Source organism: Chiloscyllium punctatum, chromosome 17 (assembly GCF_047496795.1).
Source record: "Chiloscyllium punctatum isolate Juve2018m chromosome 17, sChiPun1.3, whole genome shotgun sequence".
In the NCBI taxonomy this organism is placed as follows: domain Eukaryota; kingdom Metazoa; phylum Chordata; class Chondrichthyes; order Orectolobiformes; family Hemiscylliidae; genus Chiloscyllium; species Chiloscyllium punctatum.
The window spans coordinates 66,296,153-66,319,803 of NC_092755.1; the positions used below are offsets into that span (position 1 = coordinate 66,296,153).

Genomic DNA, 23,651 nt, shown 5'->3' on the forward strand with positions numbered 1-23,651 from the left:
TTCTGTTACTTTCAATGTCAATTTCCTCTCCGTGTCACCCACAAATGTTGCATCATCAAGAGCATCAGAAACGACTTTCTGGTCCTGGTGACCGTAATAAGCATCAACATCTCATTACAGAGGAAACAACAGATTTAAAGAATAAACTGACAGGTTGTCTTCTGCCTCAAGACTTCCCACTGGGAGATCTAAACCGTCTCTTCTGTGGGTGGCTTCTCTCATTAACCAGTTATCTGATCCTCTCGCGTGTCAAACAAATAAACAATTCTCGGGGGTTCACTGGCAAGTTGGAATGCTGTGTCGTGAGAAAGGCATGCGATCTTCCCAGCTCTAGTTTCACCTCACACAGGCTGGCCTTGTCAATGTTTCGTTTTACCTCTTGAGGTGCATTTTAGTGATAATTCATTGCATGGAGGCTGGAAGCTTCTGTGACGTTTACTGGGGCGGCACAGGGTTAGCACTGCTGCCTCACAGCTCCAGGGACACAGTTCGATTCCATCCTCGGACAACTGTTTACACATTCTCCCAGTGTCTACATGGGCTTCCTCCGGGTGCTCAGGTTTCCTCCCACAGTCCAAAAATGTGCAGGTTAGGTGGATTGGCCATGCTAAATTGTGTTCCCATAGTGCCCTACGGGGCATCCCATTGTGTTCAGGGATGTGTAGATTAGGTGCTTTAGCCATGGGAAATGCAGGGTTACAGGGAAAGGGTAGGGAGATGGGTTGGGTGGGATGCTCTTTGGAGCGTCGGTGTGGACGTATTGGGCTAAATGGCCAGTTTCCACACCGTATGGATTCTGTGGTAGGAGTTGGTTTCAGGAAAAGACCCAGAATTCCCTAACAAAGATACAAAGCCATTCTGCACATGAGGTGTATTTGCCAACTGTACAAGGTTGATAAAACAAATGCACATTCAAAATGGTAAAAAAAATTGGAGAGCTACATTGATTGCTAATCTAGAGCTGATGAAATATCAGTACCAGCACATGTGTGTTGGTTTGTGGTAGAGATAGGTGTCAGGGGAGCAGGGTGAGCAGAATGGTAATATTCACCAGACAGGGTAGACAAAGATAATATTTCCACTGGTTGGGGATTCTAGAACTAGGGGCATATACTAAGAATTTGGGTCAGACTATTCTGGAGTCATGTCACAGCAGTGGATGCTGGGTCAGTTGGTAATTTTAAATCTGAGACAGATAAAGTTTTAATGAGCAGAGGTATTAAGGGATATGGGCCAAAAGCAGGTATATGGAGTTAGGCCACAGATTAGCTATGATCTCAATGAATGGTGGAAGAGGCTCGAAGGCTCAATGGCCTACTCTTATTCTCATGTTCATTTTATTTTTTCAATGATATTAGTGTTGAGGGGTAAACATTCTTTCAGGCACTGGAGAGAAGTCAAATAAAAATGGAAATCCGAAACAAAAACAGAAAATCCTTGGGAAACTCAACTGGTCGGATGGCATTTGTGAAGAAAGAAATAATTAATATTTCAAATCTGATATGACTCTTCTTCAGAATTTTCATTGTTCAAGAGTCATATTAGATTCAAAGTGTCAACTCTCTCTCCACAGATACTGCCAGACCTGTTGAGTGTATCTAGCCCTATCTGTTTTCATTGGGATGAACCTCCCAGCCTTTCTTTGAAAAGTGCTGTGGTATCCATTCTATCCACCTGATGGTTTAACAGCTCATTTTTAATGATTGTGGGAAATGTGAGTGCAGCACAAACTCCATATTGTGCGCGACTGTCAATGTAGACTTTTATAATATCTTTACAGGACAGACTAAAACAATATGCAGCACAATGAGAGTGGACAGTGAACTATTTTATTCTGGTATATACTTGGTTTTTAAAAAAAGACCAAAATTCTTGGTTTGGTTTCTACATGTAGATTAAGTTTTACCTAAAGAGATTCATGATGAAGGGAACTGGGAAGAATAAATTGAGACTGATGGATTGGATAGTCAGAACATGACTATCAATTCTTACTTTTTAAACTGGGCATAGCTGGCTGGGTCAGCATTTATTTCCCATCCCTTGTTGCCCTTGAGAAGGTGGTGATAAGCTGCCATTGAATTGTTGCAGTTTGATGTAGGGTAAACTCACAATGGCAATAGGGAGGGTGTTCAAGGATTTTGACCTCATAACACTGAAGAATGGCAATATGCATCAAAGGCTGATGATTGGCTTGCAGGGAAACTGGCAGATCATGGTGTTCCAATATATCTGCTTCTTTTGTTCCTCTAGATTGCAGTAGTTGTGGGTTTGGAAGGTGCTGTCTTAAGGTTCATGGTGTAATCTGTAGATGGTGCACACTGCTGCTACTGAGTGTTCGTGGTGAATGGAATAAATAGTGCTGACGTGGTGCTAATCCAACAGGTTGCTTCAGGGTGGTTTCAAGTTTCTTGAGTGTTGTTGGATCTGCACTCATCCAGGTAATTGGGAGGATTCCTTCAAACTCCGGACTTGTGCCTTATAGGTCAGGAGGTGAATTACATCCTGCAAGATTCCAAGGTTCTGACCTGCTCTTTTATACACAGTACTTTTATGGCTCGACCAGTTAATTTCAGGTTAATAGTAACCCATAAGATTTTGACAGTGACAATAATGTCATTAAATATAAGAATGATGATTATATAATCTCTTGTTGGAGATGGGATCTTGTCAGGCACTTGTATGGTATGAATATTCTTTGTCAGTTGTCAGTTCAAGCCTGGATATTGTTCTGGTCTTGCTGCATTTGTATTTGAATAAGTAACTCTTAAACAAGTTGTACCTGAAACTAATTCTGATTCAACTTAGAGTCAGCCAGTTATGTCTGAGAGAGGAGAAAATTCAGTTTTAGGTCAATGGTAAAATCAGTCCTGGTGAAAGAAAGTTTTTCAGTTTTGGGTCAAGATGAGTTAAAGTCCTTTCTCAAGTTCTGAATTTTTGAGTCAAGAAATTAGCTATCTTCTTAGCTAAAGCAAACCAGTGTTCCATTAGATTTATGAATAAATGAAAAATAAATTGCATTGAATTTTAAACATGTAGCATATCCTTTAAGGAGGAAGGACTAGAATAAAGTTTTTGTGGCTATTCATTTATATGTGTATAGAGCAGAAGAAAGTCATTTAGTTTGCTGTTGACTCCATTTGCTTCAAATTGTTTTAGCCTGTCCCGCAAAGATACTGTAGTTTATGATCAGATCTGTGGAGTGGGCTTGAACCCATTATCTTCTAACTCAGAAATGCCTGAAGGGAAATGGGTCATTAAGTCTTATGTGACCTTGCAATGTCCACCCATAACATTACTGGTAAACAGTTTATAAGGACACTTGCATCGACTACAAAAGGTTAACATGCAGGTATAGTAATTAAAGAGGAAGATTTAATAGAATGTAATTATTATTAATCACAAGGGGAATTTAATACAAAAGCAAGGAAATTGTGCTTTAGTTATAAAATATATTGTGAGACAATTTCTGAAGTACAATGTATATTTTGGTCTCTTTAGTTAAGGAAGGATGTCAATGCATTAAAAGTAGTTCAAAGAAGATTTACTAAACTAATGTCTGGAATGGGTGCACGGTTTTATGGTGAAAGTGTGGGACAGGCTAGGCTTGCATTCACTGCAGTTTATAACAATAAATGGTGACTTGATTGAAACATATAAGATCCTGTGGAATCTTGACAGGGTGGCTGTGAGAGAGATGTCTGCTCTTGTGGAAGAATCTATAGCTAGGGGTCACTGCTAAAAATAAAGGCTCCTTTTTAAAGACAGAGATAAGGAGAATTATTTTGTCAGAAGGTTGTGAATCTTTGAATCTCTCTTCCTCAAAAGGCAATGGAAGTCCTCAGATATTTTTAAGGGAACAGTCCATTGATTCTTGATAAGCAAGAGGTTGAACGTGGAGAATCAGATCATCCATAGTTTTACTGAATGGTGGAGCCAGCTCAAGGAGCTAAGTGGTCTACTCCTGCTCCTAATTCATATACGTTTACAAATTCATTGATTGAACAAAGGCAATGTTTCTCATAAGTAAATAATATTCATGCTGTTTTATACGGTGATTGCTCATTAATTGAAATCTTATTCTGTACTGACTTATTTTTGAAAGCAGTGGATGAAGATTGCAACTCGACAGAACACCCATACAAGAAGTCATATATCGAAAGCTCTCCTCCAGAGGATGACCCATTCTACAGGTCCTCAAGTTACTCCCAACAGCAAAGTCTTGCTCCCTCTTATAGGACTGACTCAGCACAGCGACAAGCATGCATGTATGCTGGCTCAACAGCAGACACAGACCCCGGCTCCAACCTTGAAGACATTCATTGTAATGCTTGGGCTACTGTTCCCTCATACAGCAGCTGCACAGTTACGACAATGCAACCCATGGACAGACTGCCATACCAACACTTTTCAGCGCATTTCACCTCAGGTCCATTAATGCCTCGCATCTCTGGAGTTGCCAACCATACGTCTCCACAGATAGGGGACACTCACAACATGTTTCAACATCAGAGCTCAGTTTCGCATCAGCCCATAGTTCGGCCATGTGCCCCTCAAGCTGGGATCCAGTCTGCAAGCAACCTTCAACCTGCTGACTACTTGTATCCACATGGCATGTCAAGAACCCTCTCACCACATCAATACCATTCAGTACCTGGAGTGGGCATAGTGCCTGAATGGACTGAAAACAGCTAATTCAAAGAATTCTCCATTGATCTGACATACATGAATGTTTGCATTTGTTGAAGTTGGACATTGTTTCAAGCAATATTTAAAAATACCAAACCTGACTGTACATTTTAATGATAAAACTTTATATAATGACATATATTTGATTTATTCTTCATTGCCCACTCCACCCACTATTTATCTGAATAAAATTGAAATTGGTTATTAGCATTAAACAAAAGTGAAGGGTTCCATCTGGTGGATGTTTCTCTGTGTTATGTGGTCCGCATTCTTCGGAAAATTGTAAGCTTTTAGTTGGACAAACAGAACAATCAGTAATATGTATTCAGTTCAGCATAAATTTCCTCATATTGTACCAATTTTCTCTTTCCATTTTGTTCTTACCATAAAGGTGAAGAGGTATGAATGTGGAATAATGAGCATTGAAGTATTTCTTCATGCTGACACCTGCATTCTTACAGCTATCCCCGAATGAAAGAAATTGGTTTCCTCAGTTCTTTTGGGTAGTTACCATGATATTTCTTTAATAACTATTTCGAAGTGTTGCTAATAAGATTTATGGTGAGGTACATCAAATAAAATGTTTGTGGGACTACTGATTAGAACATTACACTTTGTTAAGTATAGTAACTTTTTGCTACATTGAGAGCTTTAATATTTCCAAGATAGATGCCAGACAAAACAATCCAGAAGAGGTCTTATGCACACAACAATAGTGTTGAAGGGAAGTAAATCAATGTCTCCTGTAACATCGAATTAACACTGAGCAATACTGAGTGATTAAAAGCATAAGTCGGAATATTGTATAACTAACATTTGATTAAATTTATTTTTCATATAGAGTAATATTAAGCACCAAAGCAGGAATGCAAGTTATCTAAAAAAACCATTTATTTTCAGTAATATGGAAGATCCACCATTTACCTCACCCACCCTTCCTCATTCATCAACCAATGGTTGAGAATTGGAATAAATTTCTGAATCCAAAAAGATATTGTTCTGGTCCCAAAAACTGAATGATGTTGAGGACACCTTAATATTTCAGTGTAGAGGCACGTAATTTGTATTTCAGAAGAAATTTAAGGTTGTGGTACTTGCTGTGTTCATTGAAAAGGTTGGAGAGCATAGGAGAAAGTGCACTACATTAACTGATAACCATATTTCCAGATGTATAAACAATGTAACAACTCAACATAGGTACATGCAAAATCAATGGATGTATATAATGGAGCGCCCTTGGATATTCTTTGTTTCACATACAGTAAATGTTTTATACAGATACTCAATTTTAGCTATATGTGTTATATTTTGATCATGTGGTGTGTGGCATCAAACTTTTGTCTCCACATTTGAGCAACACAGGTGTTTACATCATAAAGCAAAGGATAATATTTTAAATTATGTATCAAGCAATAAGTAATTGTTTATTCAACATAAACAAAATGCAGAAATTGCTTGTATTAATTATCAGTGTTTTTCTGGTCAATAGTATTTATTGTTGGACAACCTAAAAGTCCTTGTTTTTGAAGTATTAAGAATGATTTATTGTTAGAGAAAAGTTGTTATAGAAGTGTGGTTGAAAGTCCTTTGGTGTATAAAAGAGATGAATCAATTAAGTTTCATTGTAAATAAAACACAAGTGTATATACTGTCAAGAGATAACTTCACACACTGTCTTTGAGTGACTTAACTTTTCTCAGATGCCATGTTCTAAATCTGTCCATTAAAATAGGGATTTGTCACAAGTGGGTTAACTAAATCAAACACTCGTGCCTGTAATATATTGTAAAAATTAAATCTCATGATTTCAAAACATGTATAGAAAATATAGTGAAATCACTTCCATTTCATTAAATGTTGTTAACATGCAAATATAAATATTTGCCTTTGTGCCTGTGGGTTCAGGTTGAATCACGCTACATTAATTAATAGTGACTTTTAAAGATAAAAGGACAATAATTGCATTGTTTGCAAATGTCTCTGTATTTAAGGTTCTCAGTAAATCTTATAAGCACATTTATCACTAAAACTTTATATCATGATGCACTAAACCTGCTTCAAAATTGAACACCAGAGACCCAGCAATGATCTACTTACATTAATACGTTCATTGTGTGCTATTGCCTTCTGTGGCTACTTATATAATGTGACTGTTCTCAGTGAAGGGCAATTATGTAGATAATCTTTTTTAGGCTGTAATCAGTTTTGAACTGTACTTTGCTATGAAAAACACACCAATGGGAAAAACCACACTGATAATAAATAAGCCTTGGTTAAAATAAATACAAGAGTGGTCCTTCTAAACAGATATCCAATTAATACAATACATAAAATTCTGCTATCTTAAATGCATAGCTAACAATCAAAATTCTATTTTCATGCACTACTTTATTATGATATGAAATAGCATTACTGTGCTTGATTGAAATTAGTAATTAACTGTTGCGCCAAATAGATTAGTTACTTTGTATGATAGATATTGCACTAGTTGTCAGCCATTTCACTAACTTTGACTGCCGATATTATGTAAATAATGTTGGATGTGAATAACATTTCTAGTTGCTGGCAGAGCTCAAATCCACAACTGAAGATGTAGACATGCCTATGCAATCTTCATAAAGCATTTCAGATCTGCACAAAAGTAACAATTTAATCTTTATAATTAAGCTATCCTCAGTCCTCTGCCATAAAGATTCAAGATATTTTTAATCACTGTGTTTAGGTTTTGATCTTGCATAGATCAACATTTTAAGATTTAATCATTCACTAAACATAAGTTAGAGATCTAAATTGATTTTAAAAATGTAATATTAGCAAAAATACACTTTTTTAAAAAATTTGCACTTTTTCTGTAATATGCATTTATCTGGATTTAAAATGGTGGATGTAGCCAGCACACTCAGTGTCCTTCTGACCCCTGTAAGGCCCTATACCTAAAGTGACAGAATATAAACATCAGTATTGTTTTGCCATGAAAGACATTAATAAAGAACTGGATACTCATTCAATATTTTATAAAATAAATGATTGAAGAAAATGTGTACTCCCTGTTATGTGGCAGCAAAGAAATCTCTGCTGCACACAAAATATTTGAGCATAGTGTTTCAAACAAAACATTGATGCAACCCCTGTATTGAAAATCTACATTTCTGCAAAGTCTGCATTTTTCCAAGCAAGTGGTAGAATTGTATGAAAGGGCTTTTTAACCAAATGTTGGATAAAGTATAACACTTGACTAAACACTCCTCATGAAAATTTATTTAAATTAATCCCCAGTTGTGTACATCATGATGTTCCAATTTATCCCCCTCTGCCAAAAATTATGGATGGCCTCCAGTTCCTTACCAAGTAACAATTATTTAGTTTGCAGCAGGCTATTCAACCATAATCTCGGACTCAAACTCAAAATGTTCAAAATTGCACCACTCATTGGTCTTCTCAATGGCATGGAGACATGGATCATGTACCGCTGTTTTGTATGCTCTCGGGTTCCAACAATGGTGCCTCTGCAGCATCCTCATGATCTGCTGGGAGGACTGCATCACAAACACTGAAGTCCTCAAAACTACTAGTGTTATCTTCCTGGAAAGCTAACAGCATTGAGTTGGTCATATTGTCTAGAAAGATGAAAGTCATTTATCCAAAATTGTGTTGTGCAGAGGACCACTGGTAAACAGAAAAGGGGGGCCCACGAAAATGATTCAAGAATTCTCTGAAGAAATAAATCTCCTTCTTCCAGCAGTGGGATGCACAGATCATAGAATGTTGCATTTCCAAGCTTCACATCGGGAATGTGTGGACATATTTGAGCCCATGTGAAGAGTCTTGTTTGGCAAGAGAATCAATCTATCATTGCCTGAAAATATTTAATGACCCCTGACTTTACCTACTTTGTAAGGCAAAGAGTTCCAAAGTCACAGAACATTGTCAGAAAAAAGATTTTTCTCATCTCTGTCCTAAAAGAGCGATGCCTAATTTTGAAACAGTGTCTCATGGTTGTGGACTCATCCACAATAGAAAACATCCTTTCCAGATATCCCTAGTAAAGACTTTTCAAGATCTTATACACTTCAAGCAAGCTACCATTCATTCTTCCAAACTCTAGTGAAAACAAGCAGATCCAATGCAATCTTTCATTATAAAGCAACTCACTCATTTCAGGAATCAACCTCATGAACCTCCTCTAAACCATTTCCAATGTGTGTACAAAGTCCCTTAAAGAAGGAGACCAAAGTTGCGCACAGTATTCAAGGTGTGATCTCCACTACACTCTGTATAGCTGAAGTTTAACATCTTTATTTTAATACACAATTGTTCTCATAATAAAACACAGCATTTTATTAATTTTCTTAACTACTTGCTGTACCTACAACTAACATTTTGTGATTTATGTACCGGAATACATAAAACCTATTGTAGTAGTTCTTCATTTAAGTAATAACCTGATTTTTAATTCCTCTTGTCAAAGTGATCGACTTCACAATTTGCACATCATACTCCAACTCCAGATTTTTGCCCACTTTATGTAACATTTCTCTATTGATTACAACCTCATTACGTCCTTTTCATAACAGACCTTCATATTCTTCTGCGTCATCTGTAAATTTAACTACCATAGACTGCTCCCATCACTATGATTTTGATATAAATTGTAATAAATTGAGAGCACAGCACAGACCTTTGTGAGATCCTACTTGTCACATTCTATTAATCAGAAAATGACCCATTTATGCAAACTACGTTTTCTGCCAGCCTGTCAATCTTCTATTCATGCCAGTATGTTATCTCAACACCACAAGCTTCTATCAATCACAATAACCTTTTATGTGGCACCTTGTCGAATGTTTTTTTGGAAATTCAAGTATAATATATCAATGGACCCCTTTATCAACTCTTAACTGCCCATTCTCACTTCTGAGAAGACCAAAACTTACTTCATTTATTCATTCCTTTTCAGATACCTGGAGAAAATCTACTATTCACTTTTACCTTTACAGCTACCTTCCTCTCATACGCTATTGTCTTTTCTCCTGCTTAATCTTTTAGTCATTCTTAATCATCCTTTATATTTTGACCAATCACCTGACATGCCACTTAGCTCTGCAGAAATATATAATTATTTTCCTCTTTACCTTTGCTACTTGCTTTTACTTCTTTAGTTAACCACATTTGGGTCCTCTCCTTGGAATGTTTCTTTACCATAGGAATATACCTGTTCTGAATATTCTGAAATACTTCCATAAATATCTGCCACTACTTCTAGCCAATTTCCAGGTTCACTTGAATTAACTCAGCTTTCATGCCCACATAGTTGTGCATTGAATCATGGAGTCACTCAGTACAGAAGAGGCCATTTGGCCAATTGAGACTGTCAACCTATCTATACTAATCCCACTTTCCTGCACTTGGCCCATATCCTCAAATGTTACAGCATTTCAAATGTGTTTTAAAATTATTTAAGTTTAAAAATATAGTCATATATCAATATTCTTCCTTTCAAATTAAATCTAAAATTCAATCATATTGTGTCCACTTCTGTCTAAATGCCCCTTTATTTTGAAGTCATTAATTAAACCTGTATCATTACATAAGATCAAGTTGAATATAACGTGTTACTTTTTGTTCCAGAACATGCTGCTTTAAGAAACTAAAGCATTCTTTCTACAAAGGGATGAAGTGGATTCACCTCAAATCTGGCATTTACTTGAGTTCATAAAGCTTTTCAAATTGTGTTCTCTTCAAGGCTGACACAGGTAGAAAATGGAAAACAAAGGAGCATCTTCCTTCTTTCCTCAACAAATTCCCTTTTTCACCAAACTCTCAGATTTACACTCTGTTCTACTGTGCTCTGTGTCAATGTATTCAACCTCTCTTATTTATACCACTGAACTTCTAATGAGCTTACTATCTGGCAGCTAGAGAACCAGTTTAGGCCAGATAGTTAAATGATTATTCTATGGTGTTCATTGACAGAAATTTGTTTATCCCTGCCCAAAACTGGGAGAGACTTAAAATGGCTAATTTAAATTAAATATTAATTGCAAGCAAGTGATACTAGATTTTGTGAAAGAGACTAATGCTTAAAATTAACTTATTTAGTCACGAAATGCATGGTTCAGCACTCTGCTGAACTTTGATTTCATCGTTGAAACATCACAGCCAAGTTTGATCCCATATCTGTACTCAATGTTTACTACTGTCAGATGTCATTAGGACAGTGGTCAAAAGAAGAAATCTGGGGATCATTTCAATAGAAAATGGAAAAGTTGTCCGTATATATTATTTCCAACAAAGCATAGTAAGTTAGTAATTTGCCAGATATATGTGATTTAATTGATGAAGTATTTACAATGCTGAGTTCACAGCATGAACAAAAACAAGCAGTCAGATGGATACTAATAGTTTAGAAGAATTAAGTTGAAAACTTATTCTCGCAGAAGGATAAGGTTTTCCATCCAGGAGAATAGCTTTACTCTAGCATCAGAATAATTTTTTATCTTGATCAAATTGCTAGGTTGTGAAAGTTTGTAGAAACTGAATAGATAGCAGATTAGGGGAAAGAAGAACATTTTCAAGTTGGTCTATGGGAATTTAGAAGACCAAATGATGGCCGATTGAAATGAATAAGGTTCTGAAAAGGATAAATGAGGTGGAATCTATTAATTCTTGAGGCCAGGGAATATAGAACAGATTGTCACAACCTTAGCGTTAGGTGTCACCCATTCAGGACTGAAATGAAACTTTGGAGTTGTCTGCCCAGAGAGTTGTGAGCCTCATTGCTGAATGTATTCATGCTAGAAATTTACAGATTTTTCATGTCTTATGTAGTCGAGTGACATGGATAAAGAACAGTGTTATAGATATAAAGAAGATAGTCTAGACCTTAACTTTCTCTTATTTTAAAGGTATGTATAAGGTGTTGCATTCCAGATGCAATTTGATTGGTCAAACCACTCAACTTCAAGCAAAACAAACTATATTTTTACATGACAGTTAAAATACAGATAAAATAAAAATAAAAGAATTGGCTTAACAGTAAGTTTATTGAGATACTTAGCAAAACAATAAAATATTAACTACTAATTAACTGTTCAAATATAGTAACACACTCTTGGCAAAGGTAAACCCAGTAAAATAGATCATCTCACATGCAATTCTAGCAGCAGGAAGACAACCCCAGCTTTTAACTGTAATAGAGAAAGGAATAAGAGCTTCAACATCCAGCTTCAAGAACCCAGCACCTGCAGAAAGCCAAAGCTAAAAATCCTGGTTCTGTGGGAGCTTGACCCCACTCATTCAGGCTGCTTCTATTGTTTCAATTTTTGAATAACCCAAGATCATAAATAACCCAAGTTTAGCCTCTAAGAGAACACAATTCATGAATAATCATGAATAACCCAAAGTCTCACAAGCTGTTTACTTTATTGGCTTTGAGTAGATTGCTCTTCACCTCTATTTCAACCTTTATTCTTAAAAAAAAGGACAAAATACATGTCGTAAAGCCATATTAGTTAAGTAAATTCAGATAGAAGATCATCCATTATCATATTGACGGTAGAGTAGGTTTGAAGGGACAATTTGCTTACTCAGCTCCTATTTCCTACATTTGTATGCTCTTCATTTGTTGTAAATAACTATGAAATATCCTGAGGGCGTGAAAAGTACTAACAGGAGAAGACAGGGTAGATAACGATAAACTATTTCCACTGGATAGGGATTCTAGAACTCAGAAGTAGTCTGAGAATTAGGGCCAGATCATTCAGAAGAGATATTGGGAAGCCTTCTGTACACAAAGGGTGGCAGAGATTTGAACTTTTCTTCCACAAACAGCAGCGATGCTGGGTCAGTTTTTAATTTCAAATCTGAGATAGATAAATTAGGTATTAAGGGGTATGGGCCAAAGGCCCATATGGATCTGTTCGCCGAGCTGGGAATTTGTCTTGCAAAAGTTTCGTCCCCTGTCTAGGTGACATCCTCAGTGCTTGGGAGCCTCCTGTGAAGTGCTTCTGTGCTGTTTCCTCCGGCATTTATAGTGGCCTGTCTCTGCCGCTTCCGGTTGTCAGTTCGAGCTGTGCACTGTAGTGGCTGGTATATTGGGTCCAGGACGATGTGTTTGTTGATAGAGTCTGTGGATGAGTGCCATGCCTCTAGGAATTCCCTGGCTGTTCTCTGTTTTGCTTGCCCTATAATGGTAGTGTTGTCCCACTCGAATTCATGTTGCTTGTCATCTGTGTGTGTGGCTACTAAGGATAGCTGGTCGTGTCGTTTCGTGGCTAGTTGGTGTTCATGGATACGGATCGTTAACTGTCTTCCTGTTTGTCCGATGTAGTGTGGCTATCCTTAGTAGCCACACACACAGATGACAAGCAACATGAATTCGACTGGGACAACACTACCATTATAGGGTAAGCAAAACAGAGAACAGCCAGGGAATTCCTAGAGGCATGGCACTCATCCACAGACTCTATCAACAAACACATCGACCTGGACCCAATATACCGGCCACTACAGTGGACAGCTCGAACTGACAACCGGAAGCGGCAGAGACAGGCCACTATAAATGCCAGAGGAAACAGCACAGAAGCGCTTCACAGGAGGCTCCCAAGCACTGACGATGTCACCTAGACAGGGGATGAAACATTTGCAAGACAAATTCCCAGCTCGGCGAACAGAACCACAACAACGAGCACCCGAGCTACAAATCTTCTACCAAACTTTGAGCAGGTATATGGAGTTAGGCCACAGATCACCATAATTTCATTGAATGGCCTATTCCTGTTCCTATGTTCCTTTATGTGATCAAATAAAGTCTTTCTTATCTAAGCACATTTAACACAAATATACCATATTTATTTTTTGAAATATTAAGAAAATGCACCAGAAGCTTGATGGCATATAACTCAATTTCCCACATGAATATTTCAACATAAATAAAAATTGGCTTCAAAAGCTTTAATGGTGTAAATATTGCCACAGAAGCACATAAGATGAAATGTGGATTGAAAATTTTGATAAGAAATGAGGTTATGATATGCTGCTACATGTCACTATAGGAAAGCTGTTTTAAACTTGAAAGGGCTCAGAAAAGATTGATAAGGATGTATTGGAGAATTTGAGCTAAAAGGAAAGGTTGAATGGACCGGGGTCATTTTCCCTGAAGCATTGAGGGCTGAGGGCTGACCTTATCGAGGTTGATAAAATCATGAGGGGTATGAATAAGGTGAATAGCCTTTTCCTGAGGTAAGAGAATCCAAAACTCGAGTGCATATGTTTAAGTGGAAAGGAGAAAGATTTACAAGGGATCTGAGGGACAACTTCATCTAGAAAGTGGTGTGTGTATGTAATGTGCTGCCAGAAGAGGGTGGGGGCAGCTACAATTACAACATTTGAAAGGCATCTGGACGGGTACATGAATAGGAAGGATTTACAGGGATATGGGCCAAGTGCTGGCAAATGGAATGATCAGTTTAGGATACCCAGTTGGCACAGACAAGTGGCACCTAAGGGTCGGTTTCTGCACTGTATAACTCTATGATTCTGGAAGCTAATCAAACAGACATATTAGGAGTGATGAAGCCATTAAATAAAGGAAGCATGTTAGCTTCAGCAAGTGTTAAGTTAAAACTATTCATCAACCACAGGTTTCAATGAGGAAAGAAAAATATGTATATGTGACCACAAAACCAAATGAGATGGAAGCATATATGATACTGTAAGGAGACCTCCAGCAGCAGGTGGTAATGGTGAAGACTGGCACTGAACAGGGGAGCTGAAGTAGTCAAGCAGACACTTTCCAAATTAAAGTGTGTTTTTGTCAGAAAGCGGCATTGTGGAGAGTGGAAGAGCCAGACAATATGCGAACCACAGATTTAATTCTATGCAATAATTCTGTGTTTCCTAGTTTAAAATCAATTTCCCTTCGCGTTTATGGACTTTATGGTGGTGGTATAAAGAATATCTGCCTCATGTAGTTTAAAGTGTTATATTATTTGCTCTCTGAGGAGAATACACCAAATATTCATCCCTCAATTAATGTCCAGATTTGGTTGCTTGGTGATTTGTTATTGGGAGAAACTTGCTATGTGTAATATCTTTTACATTACATCAGTGACTACAATTTTAAAGTAATTCATTGGCTATAAACCATTTTAGAATGCCCTATGTTATGAAATGTGTTATATTCAAGTCTTTTTAATCAAAACATTGAACAGACAATATCCATTAATCATGCAATTAGAACATCTAATTTTAAAGGATAATGCATATTATTTACTTATTATTTGCAGTAGCATGATGAGTTGCTAATTAACAATGACATTCATGTCAATAAAACTCTTTACCAGTCTTTGAAGATCTGACAGGACTAAGGATAAAAAATTCATGCAGATTAGTTGCATTTTGTATGTAAATATTTCTTTCTCTATGTTTAACTGATGCCATGAGATTTTCCTGAGTCAATGTTGAGGATTCCCAGGGTAATTCCCTGGGAATGCTGCTACTTCTGCTAAGTCTGTCCTGCTAGTGGGACATCACATATCCAGGATGTGATGGTTGTGCCTGGAACATCGTCTGTAAGATAGGATTTCATGAGTATAATTATGTCAGGCTGTTGGTTGATTACTCTATGAATCAGCTCCCTCAGTTTTGGCAGTAGGTTACAGATATTGGGGAAAAGTATTTTGCAGGCTTGACTGAGCTGCATTTGCCTTTGTCATTTCCAATGCCGAGGGTGATGCTGAGTTGTCTACTTGGTTTCATTCCTTTGAGACTTTCTCATGGTATTGATACAATGTAATGCTTGCTGGGCCATTTTCAGAATACTTTTAAGAATTAAGAATTAGCTGCGTTGCTGTGGGTCTGGAGTCATGTGTATGCCACACCAGGTAGGTTTGGCAGATTTCATTCCCTCCAGAACATTCATGAGCCAGATGATTTTGTTTTATAGGAACTAATTGGCAAATCCGAGGTACCATATGCTGCTGCATTGTAGACAGGTGCTGAGTAACAATGTATCACTCCATCAGCCACATGGAGAGCTGTAAGAAATGTGCTCAATAAATCTCCAGTTTTTTTAGTCGTGAAGTATGTCTACTTTGAACATCTGGGAGAAAGAAGACAACACATTTATAAAACACTGGAGAAGACTGATACATTTTATTTTCAAATAAAACAGATGCAGCAAACCAACACAGCTTGGTTCTTTGAAACCTTATGCATCAACTTCCTTTGAGAGGTGCAATTTCTGTTATCTTCCATAGTTCCACAGAGCTGATACATATTTATGATACAAGATCCCATAGGTGTAAACACTTTAATGCAGTCACTTGGAGTTTACCATATAACATTTAAGAATCAGTTATAAAGCAATTATTGTATTACATCATTGTACAACATAGATTCAGTGCTTTACTACCATTAGCCCAAACACCAATTTGAGGAATAGTTAGTATTTGATCTGTAAGTTGTACTTTCTGTAATAGAGGACAAAATTGCATCTTTCAAAAATCAATGAATATCACAAGATTTGTTCATTTTTCTCCAAATGTACTTAATATTTTTGGAAGGCATTTTAAAAAATCTTCATGAATTAACATGTTCGTAAGGTGGAAGATATCTACCAGCAGCAAGTATATCTGATTAAAACATTCTATTTTTGTTAAGAAAGTAACAAGTGAACTTGTCTCCAGTTGTTAAACTCATTAAAAAAGCTTCCTGCATTGTATTTTACATACACATGGTTTCATTTTTAGAATTTGAATGAGACTTTATTGTCATTTGTACTCAAGTGCAGGAATACAGGAGTACAGTGAAAAGTGTACAAAGTTGCCATTCTGCAGCACCATAAATATATTAAAAATAAAAAATACATTTGAGGAGCAATTATTCTGCTAGCACTGTGCCTCACCGCAGCTTTTCTCAATAAGTTCCTCCAACTGACCTTCTCAGTGTGCTCCTGCAACTCCTATCCCAACCTGGGAGATCTGCAATGTGTGACAACTTCCCTGCTTCACAAATATACAATTACTTCCACATAGTTTTAAGCATAACTGGTTTTTATCAGTCTTGCATAATAATAACCTCAACTTCATGTGAATATCAACCCAGTACAATCTAAACTGATAAGGTTTAAACTTCAGTCAGAAAAAAATTGTCTTTTTAGGTGAGCAACAAGTAGATAACATTGGATCAACCGTCCATTATATAATTTCCCCTGATTTTCATTTTGTTTGGCTTCAATGGGCTGAACTGACAATGCCACTTTTACATCATTGTCCAAAACCCAGAGGATTAAAACTATGGTTTAGTTAATGGGCAGACTTTGTATTTGAATTTTAACATGTGAATTAAATGAAAATAGGTGGAAAAATAATTGCAGCATGGCAATATTAATAGCTCAACTCTCCTGATGATTGCAGCTCTTTATATACTCACTCAGAGAGCTGTAGACTAAAGCAGTGAGCTTCTGCACTGTTTATTTAATCAGATTTTTAAAGCTGATAGACTCAACGTAACTTAGGAAATAATCACAAAGAAGTGAAATATTCCTCTTATATCTAAAGTCTCTCAAGAATTAGCTCTGCTTGTTTACCATTGTGCAAGGCGTTTCCTTGGCGAACCCTTGAATCACATCCTTTGCTTGAGTTTTAAACACAAGGAAATAATTCTTCCATCATAGAGTCTACGTATTTTAGAATGTTACTCATTAGCGCATTTTACTTGTGAACAGTGTTTTGTTAAGTGGGTACTTATTCTAAATCTCTGCTACATCATAAATCTCTCATATGGTTCAGTGTATTCTGAATGGACTTAAAGAGGCATATTAAATCTGGTTTCCCTAATGTTCAGATTGGAGTGTTTACTGACAAAACATTGATACAGTAATTATTGTACACTATTACAATGAGTGAGTATTATGTAAGGCAGCTTCATGTGCTCTTACTCTCTATGAGTTTACTTGGCAGCCCTGGTAACTTGCATGCTCCCGAACTTCACTTATGTATTATTTTGTACATTTAATTCCCAGTGGGCTATAGGTCAACTCTGCACGTGACGGATTGGCAGACATTGTTCACGGTGATATGGATGGTGCAGACTGTTCAATAAACAAGTAAAGCTAGTGAGTGAAGTGCAGACCTTTATTTAGATGGTGGCTAAAACCGCTGCAGATGCTTTCTGTTTGTGTTATCGGTATATGATCAGCTTCCTTCAAGTTGAGTACCTGCCTGAAATGCAGACAGTTTCTCACGGGTCTTCTCAAGAAGAGTGTTGCTTTGATCTCAAACAGAAGCCTTTAAGAAGTCTGGCAGATTGAACTTTCATAGTGGAAGTTTCTAGTAAAAACAAAAACCGTCAGAGTAGTTTCTCCCACCAGTGGGCTGACAACGTGTCTCAGTCATGAGGCATTTAAATCAAAATTAGATTATTTGCATTAATTGTTAACATCTTAAGTGTACCTCTTGCGCTTCTGCTGTTTTGAAGAAAACATTACATGTGCAAGTTATGTGCAAAGTTGTTCTTTTCGAGTGGAAATAACCTTGTTTCTTTGTCCTGAATCCAATTAGACTAACACACAAGGCCTGCAAATTAGGCAATGGAATTACATTATAAAATTTCTTTGATCAAAATCCAAAACTCTTAATATCAGTGAACACTGCTGTTGATTACAAAGCAGATGTAATGCCAATATGCTAAGCAACTATATAACAATATCATGCACAGTAATTTCTAGGTTTATCTACATAATACACCATACATTGACAATAATTCCAGGTAGCATTATGGAATGAAAGAGTTTAGTGGAAGGACTGTGCACAGATTGTGTCAGGTAGCTGACCCTTCATGTTCCTGCCTCTGAGCAACATTGACGGAACTGGATGGGAAGCAGAGGATACTTACCTGGCAGCAAATGATAGCCAGTTATACGTATTATTGGGGCAGTGTTGGGGGCGGTGAAGGGGTGGAGGGGAAGAGATGCTGACACTACTAGGATCATTGTGACAATGGCCAGGCCATTCAGTGAGGCCGAAGTTTATCATGTAAGTGGAGGTGACTTGCTGGCATGCAGGGGTTGGCGTGCTGATATTTTATGCCTTCCCTCCATCGCTCCAGTGCAGTCAGATTAGAGTGTGATGAACACAGCTGTGATTTCAAGAGAGGAGCTGCCACCAGAATATTGGCCGTACATCTGTGGCCATAAGGAATTTATAACTTTTCACAATCCTGGAGAGAGTGCCACCAATCCAAGGAAGCTTCATGGTCCCCATCCGTCTCAGCAGGGTCACCTCTACATTTAGGTGTTGACAGCCGGATGTCTCCCAAGGAAGGGATGCCCTCCCCTTAGTTAGATCCTCACTTCACTGCTTTGTCTGGGATCAGCTTCTTAACTGGCTGCTTCTGGGATGATTGAGTGTCGTACCACAGTGGCCATTCTTGGGTTTGAGGTAGAAGTCAGCAACATGAACCAACAGGAGAGATTTAGTCCTATATGAAGAGTGTGCTGTTAAACTCAAGTTTAAATTCTGGACTCAAGATTACCAATTATTTTCCTTCAAACACATTTCATATCATATCAATAAACAAATCAACATGTACACATGATCTAAAAAGATATTACAGTGAGACCTGAGTGCCCTTAGAAGTTACTCACTTGATGGTATTACAGCCTGTGCAATGTAATCACTTTAACCATGTTTGAAAAGTTTGGAAATTGTGTGACTGAGAGAACGATATTTCAAAGTCACTCTTTCATGCAGATATTAGGCACTATTAACTGTCTGCTCACAAATTAACAGCTGATCAGCATGAGTTATACTCAAAGAGTGGAAGGAATCTTTGTTAAACTAAAAACACAAAATGTTGTAAGTACTTGGCAGGTTAGGCTGCCTCTCTGGACTGAAAAATAGGGCTAATATTTCAAATTGATGAACTCCCATGACCACTGGAGAAACTTAGTGACATAAAAGGCACAGCCACAGATGTAAAAAAATGCCAGTTGGGAGATGGATGAAAGGAGAAGTCTGTATGGGGTGGAAGGCAGGAGGGAATAAATGACAAAAGGCATGTTGGCACAAGATTAAAAGAGATGGCGAGGGGACAAATAAAAAAAGAATCCAAGATGGGTCTGGAGGAGATATAAATGAGAATGGTAGAATCATATCACTGACTGTACAAACATTGAAGGTCAATGTTATTATCTGAAATTGTTGCACACAGTGTTGAGTCAGGAAGACTGCAAAATGTCTAAATGGAAGATGAAGTCATGTTCCATAGAAAATTGAAGCTAGAGTGACCAGTGTAGGACTTGGGTGGACAATTAAACTGACAGACTACTAAAAATCCAGAGTCATGCTTATGGACTGAATGTGCCCAATTCTTCTTGGTACTCTGGTTGTCACTCTTACACCAACCAACACTACCAAAGACAGTTCCTCTAGTAATTCATTCATTTATTGTTTGTGGAATTTTTTTGTGAGCAAATTAACTGCAGTGTTTCCTTGTATTGCCAACAGTGATTGCATGGTAAATGTCATCAGTGGCTTTGAAGCATTTTGTGATGTTCTCAGGATGTGACCAGTTGCTAATGTAACTGATTTGCATACAAACTACTTGACTTACCAGCTCTCACATATATAAAAGCTCTTTTTCCTCAATTCTGTTCAGAACATAATGCAAGAGAACCTGACCATATAGGCAATTGAACTGTAGAACAGCATTGAGCGTCAAACAGTGAGGGTAAAGAAAAACAGGCAAATACTAAAAATAGTTTTAGATGCTGCCATACAAATATAGAATACAGAAAAGCACCCAAAATCAGTTACCTCTGATAATTATTAACGTTCTCTGCAGTATGCCATAGTAGTGGAGGACTTGTAATAATATATTTGAGAGCAACAGTGAAGTCAAGGTGATGGTTGGAAATGAATGATGCTGGGAACCAGGTAAGATGTAAATCCCATCAGCTGACTTCTGTCTTTGTAGTTGCTGCCTTCAGATCATACACTATAGCATTCAACATCGAGGAATCTTATCTTCTTAGCTAGGTTTAGTGAAATGATTGACCTGATCTTTTAAGCTGCTAAAAGGAGTGAAGGTTGTAAGATTTTACAATGTTTTTATATAATAGCTTTTTCACTGATATTTTCCAGTCAGCCCATGCAGAGGTGTTATTATACACCTAGATTAGATGGGACTTGAACCCAGGTCTCCACAGTTCAGAGATATGGACACTACCATAGAGCCACAAGGGTCCTCAACAATACATTTCATTTTCCCCTGTTATAATAACAAATGCTTAATGATGCACAGAGGTAGCAATAGTAGACAATCCTGATTTTTTAATACATTACAAATCCATGAAAAAAGCATGAGATTAATGAGTGATCTTTCCAGCAACCAAAACATCAGTCTATCACATGTCCAACCAGAACATGACCAATAAAGGGAAAACAAGTCTGAGTCTTTGTTAAAATGTAGGGAATTCAATTGGATATATTGTCTTTATAAAATCAGTGAGGGTCATGGAAAAAGAACATGTAGGGAAAAGAGTGGCTGACAGAACCAGCCTGAAGATTTTTTTTGGGGTGAGTGCTTGGAATGGGAGAGTGCTCTTAGGATAACTGCATGGGAGGAGCTGATCTGTTTAGTTAAACACAGTGTGCTCAATATTAGGCAGATTGTATATTGAAAGACTGAAATGCAAAAATCCAGCCTTTTTTTTAGGAAATACACTCCTGGACTCACCTTAGAATTGCAACACTAAAATTGTGCTGTCAACATTTATAACTTCAAACTTTTGTACAGTTCTATTTTTATTTTTTCTTATTCAACTGAAGGAATGTGCCTAACTGTGACATTAGATATTCGTCCCACGGGATTACTGGTTTATAAGATTGATATATTTATAAAAAGGCTTTTTAAAAAACACAGTTGGCAGCCTTCTCGGGCACGTGGCAGCTTTTTATAACTAGCAACCTTTGTTAATAATTAACATCAACTTAAGTTAACCCTGTCATGTAACTCAGCTAAATGTCTGGAATGTTGAACAGCACATCACTAAAATGCTGGAGCCAAATCTCTTCACACAGGAATTTATTTTTGAAGTATAATTTTACAGTGTGAATGAGATCACTGTTTCCAAGAGATCAGAATATCGGATCTCTTACCTCCTTCAGCCTACATTTCCTGAAATAAAGCATGTGCTTTTTATAATTTGTGTGTTAGGGTCAGCTTGCAACTTATTAAATTGTATTTTTTTCTCTGTATTTTGTGATAGGGTTTAAAATGAATGTTGACCTTTCACTTAAATTATTCAAGACAGTATCCACACCACAGTGAGACTTCTGTTATGCCAACTGCAGGAGTCTTTCAAGAAGCCAATGGCATTAGTGGAAGTGGGAATGTCTTGAGTCATTTTTTTCCCTGGCGACAATATAGATGGCACCATTATGAATTTCCAACTGATCTTATTAACCAAGAATCAATTTTAAGAAATCTCATAATTTTTGTGATCCTGTCCAGTTCTAAAAAATTGCTAGTGATTTGGAACCAGGAAATAACATTCTACACATCTGTTTGAATGACATTCCATAGTCAGGTCATGGAGAGTTGTGCCATACTTCTTTCAAAGATCTTCAGATTACAATAGCAACTTTAGGTAGCACCTTTAGTGCGAAACAAATTCCTAAGGCACTACACAGAAGCAAAGGACAGCTGCCAAAAGTTTGGACAAAGAAAAAATATTTAAGAAGTCTTAATGAAGAAATGTAGGTGAAGAGAAAATTTCAGAGCTTGGTGCCTTGGCAACTGAAGGAACAACCATCAGTGGGGGAGGAATTAAAACTGGGGATGCTAAAGGGGCCAGAATTAGAGAAGCATCCGAATGATAGAGGGTTGTGACTGAGGCCACCTGGAGGTTTGGAAACAGGACATGAATTTTAAAATCAAAACCTCACTGAGGAGTCAGTGAACACCTTTTGTTTACATAATTTTTGATATAGTGCTAGTCCGACACTGATAGCTCTACTCTCTGTGCTTTCAATTGCAAGGTAATATAGTCACGAACTGATCCTCAATTTGTTTGTCATACCTGGGAGCGTACTAGAGCTGTCCATGACACACAAATGCAATTCATCAGGAGTAACACATTTAGCGAACTCTCACCCACTGGCAGGGGGTGATGCGATCCTGTTACATGCACTTCTGTATAATGTTCTAAGCATAGCACACATAGCTATGCCATAGTGCAGTGAAAAGGCAGACATTCCAGACTCCGAAGGATGAAGATCTGCTCCATACTATTAGGTCAAAGTATTTGAAATAAAGAACAAGCAGTTGCAGAATTATAAAGAAAACTTGGCAAGTAATAAATATCTTTTCCTGAGTGAGCTATAAATACAAGACTTTTTTTTCCCAATATCCCAGGTTAAATTAGTGGGAGGGCTACTGTGTTTAACCTTTTCTCTAATTTAACCCTGTCTTGAAGTTTCAAGCAGCCGCACTCAATATTATGATACCACCCAATTAAAACAACAAAGACAGTACAATTGATGTTTGCAATCATGTAACTCTCTAAACTTTATGTTTTGAGAACAACAGGCACAGATCAGACTAATAGCACATTGCTGAATTACAGGTTTACTGGAACAAATTACTTTAATTGTTTTCATATATAATTAGTGTATTTTGGCTACTGAAACATTCATTGTAATTATGCATTTATTTTTCTTTTATTTGTTCACAGAATGCAGGTGGCACTAGCTGGGCCAATACCTACTGCCAAGTCTAAGTGCCTTGAAGGGGTCTTGGGCTGCTGCTATCCATAGTGGCAGTGGTCAGGGTAGGGGAAGGGGTTGGTGAGGGCTGGTGGATAACACACAGTGATGTTGGGAAAGGGAGTTCTGAGATTTTAGCCCAGTGACATTGACAGACTGGTGATATGATTCCAAATCAGGATTGTGTATGGCTTG

General features: G+C 37.5%; 1 protein-coding gene across 11 annotated transcripts in view; it reads left to right on the top strand.

The window, feature by feature from the left end:
* The window catches only part of tbx5a (T-box transcription factor 5a), a 71,859-nt gene extending 65,295 nt beyond the window's left edge, over positions 1-6,564 (top strand). For 10 of the 11 annotated variants that reach the window (XM_072587339.1, XM_072587337.1, XM_072587328.1 and 7 more), the window contains one exon: positions 4,103-6,564. In XM_072587339.1, coding sequence (XP_072443440.1) covers positions 4,103-4,692 — 590 coding nt within the window. In that variant the 3' untranslated portion in view covers positions 4,693-6,564. The remainder of the gene's footprint in view (positions 1-4,102) is intronic. The other variant, XM_072587329.1, reaches the window with a different exon arrangement.
* The last annotated feature ends 17,087 nt before the right edge of the window (positions 6,565-23,651 follow it).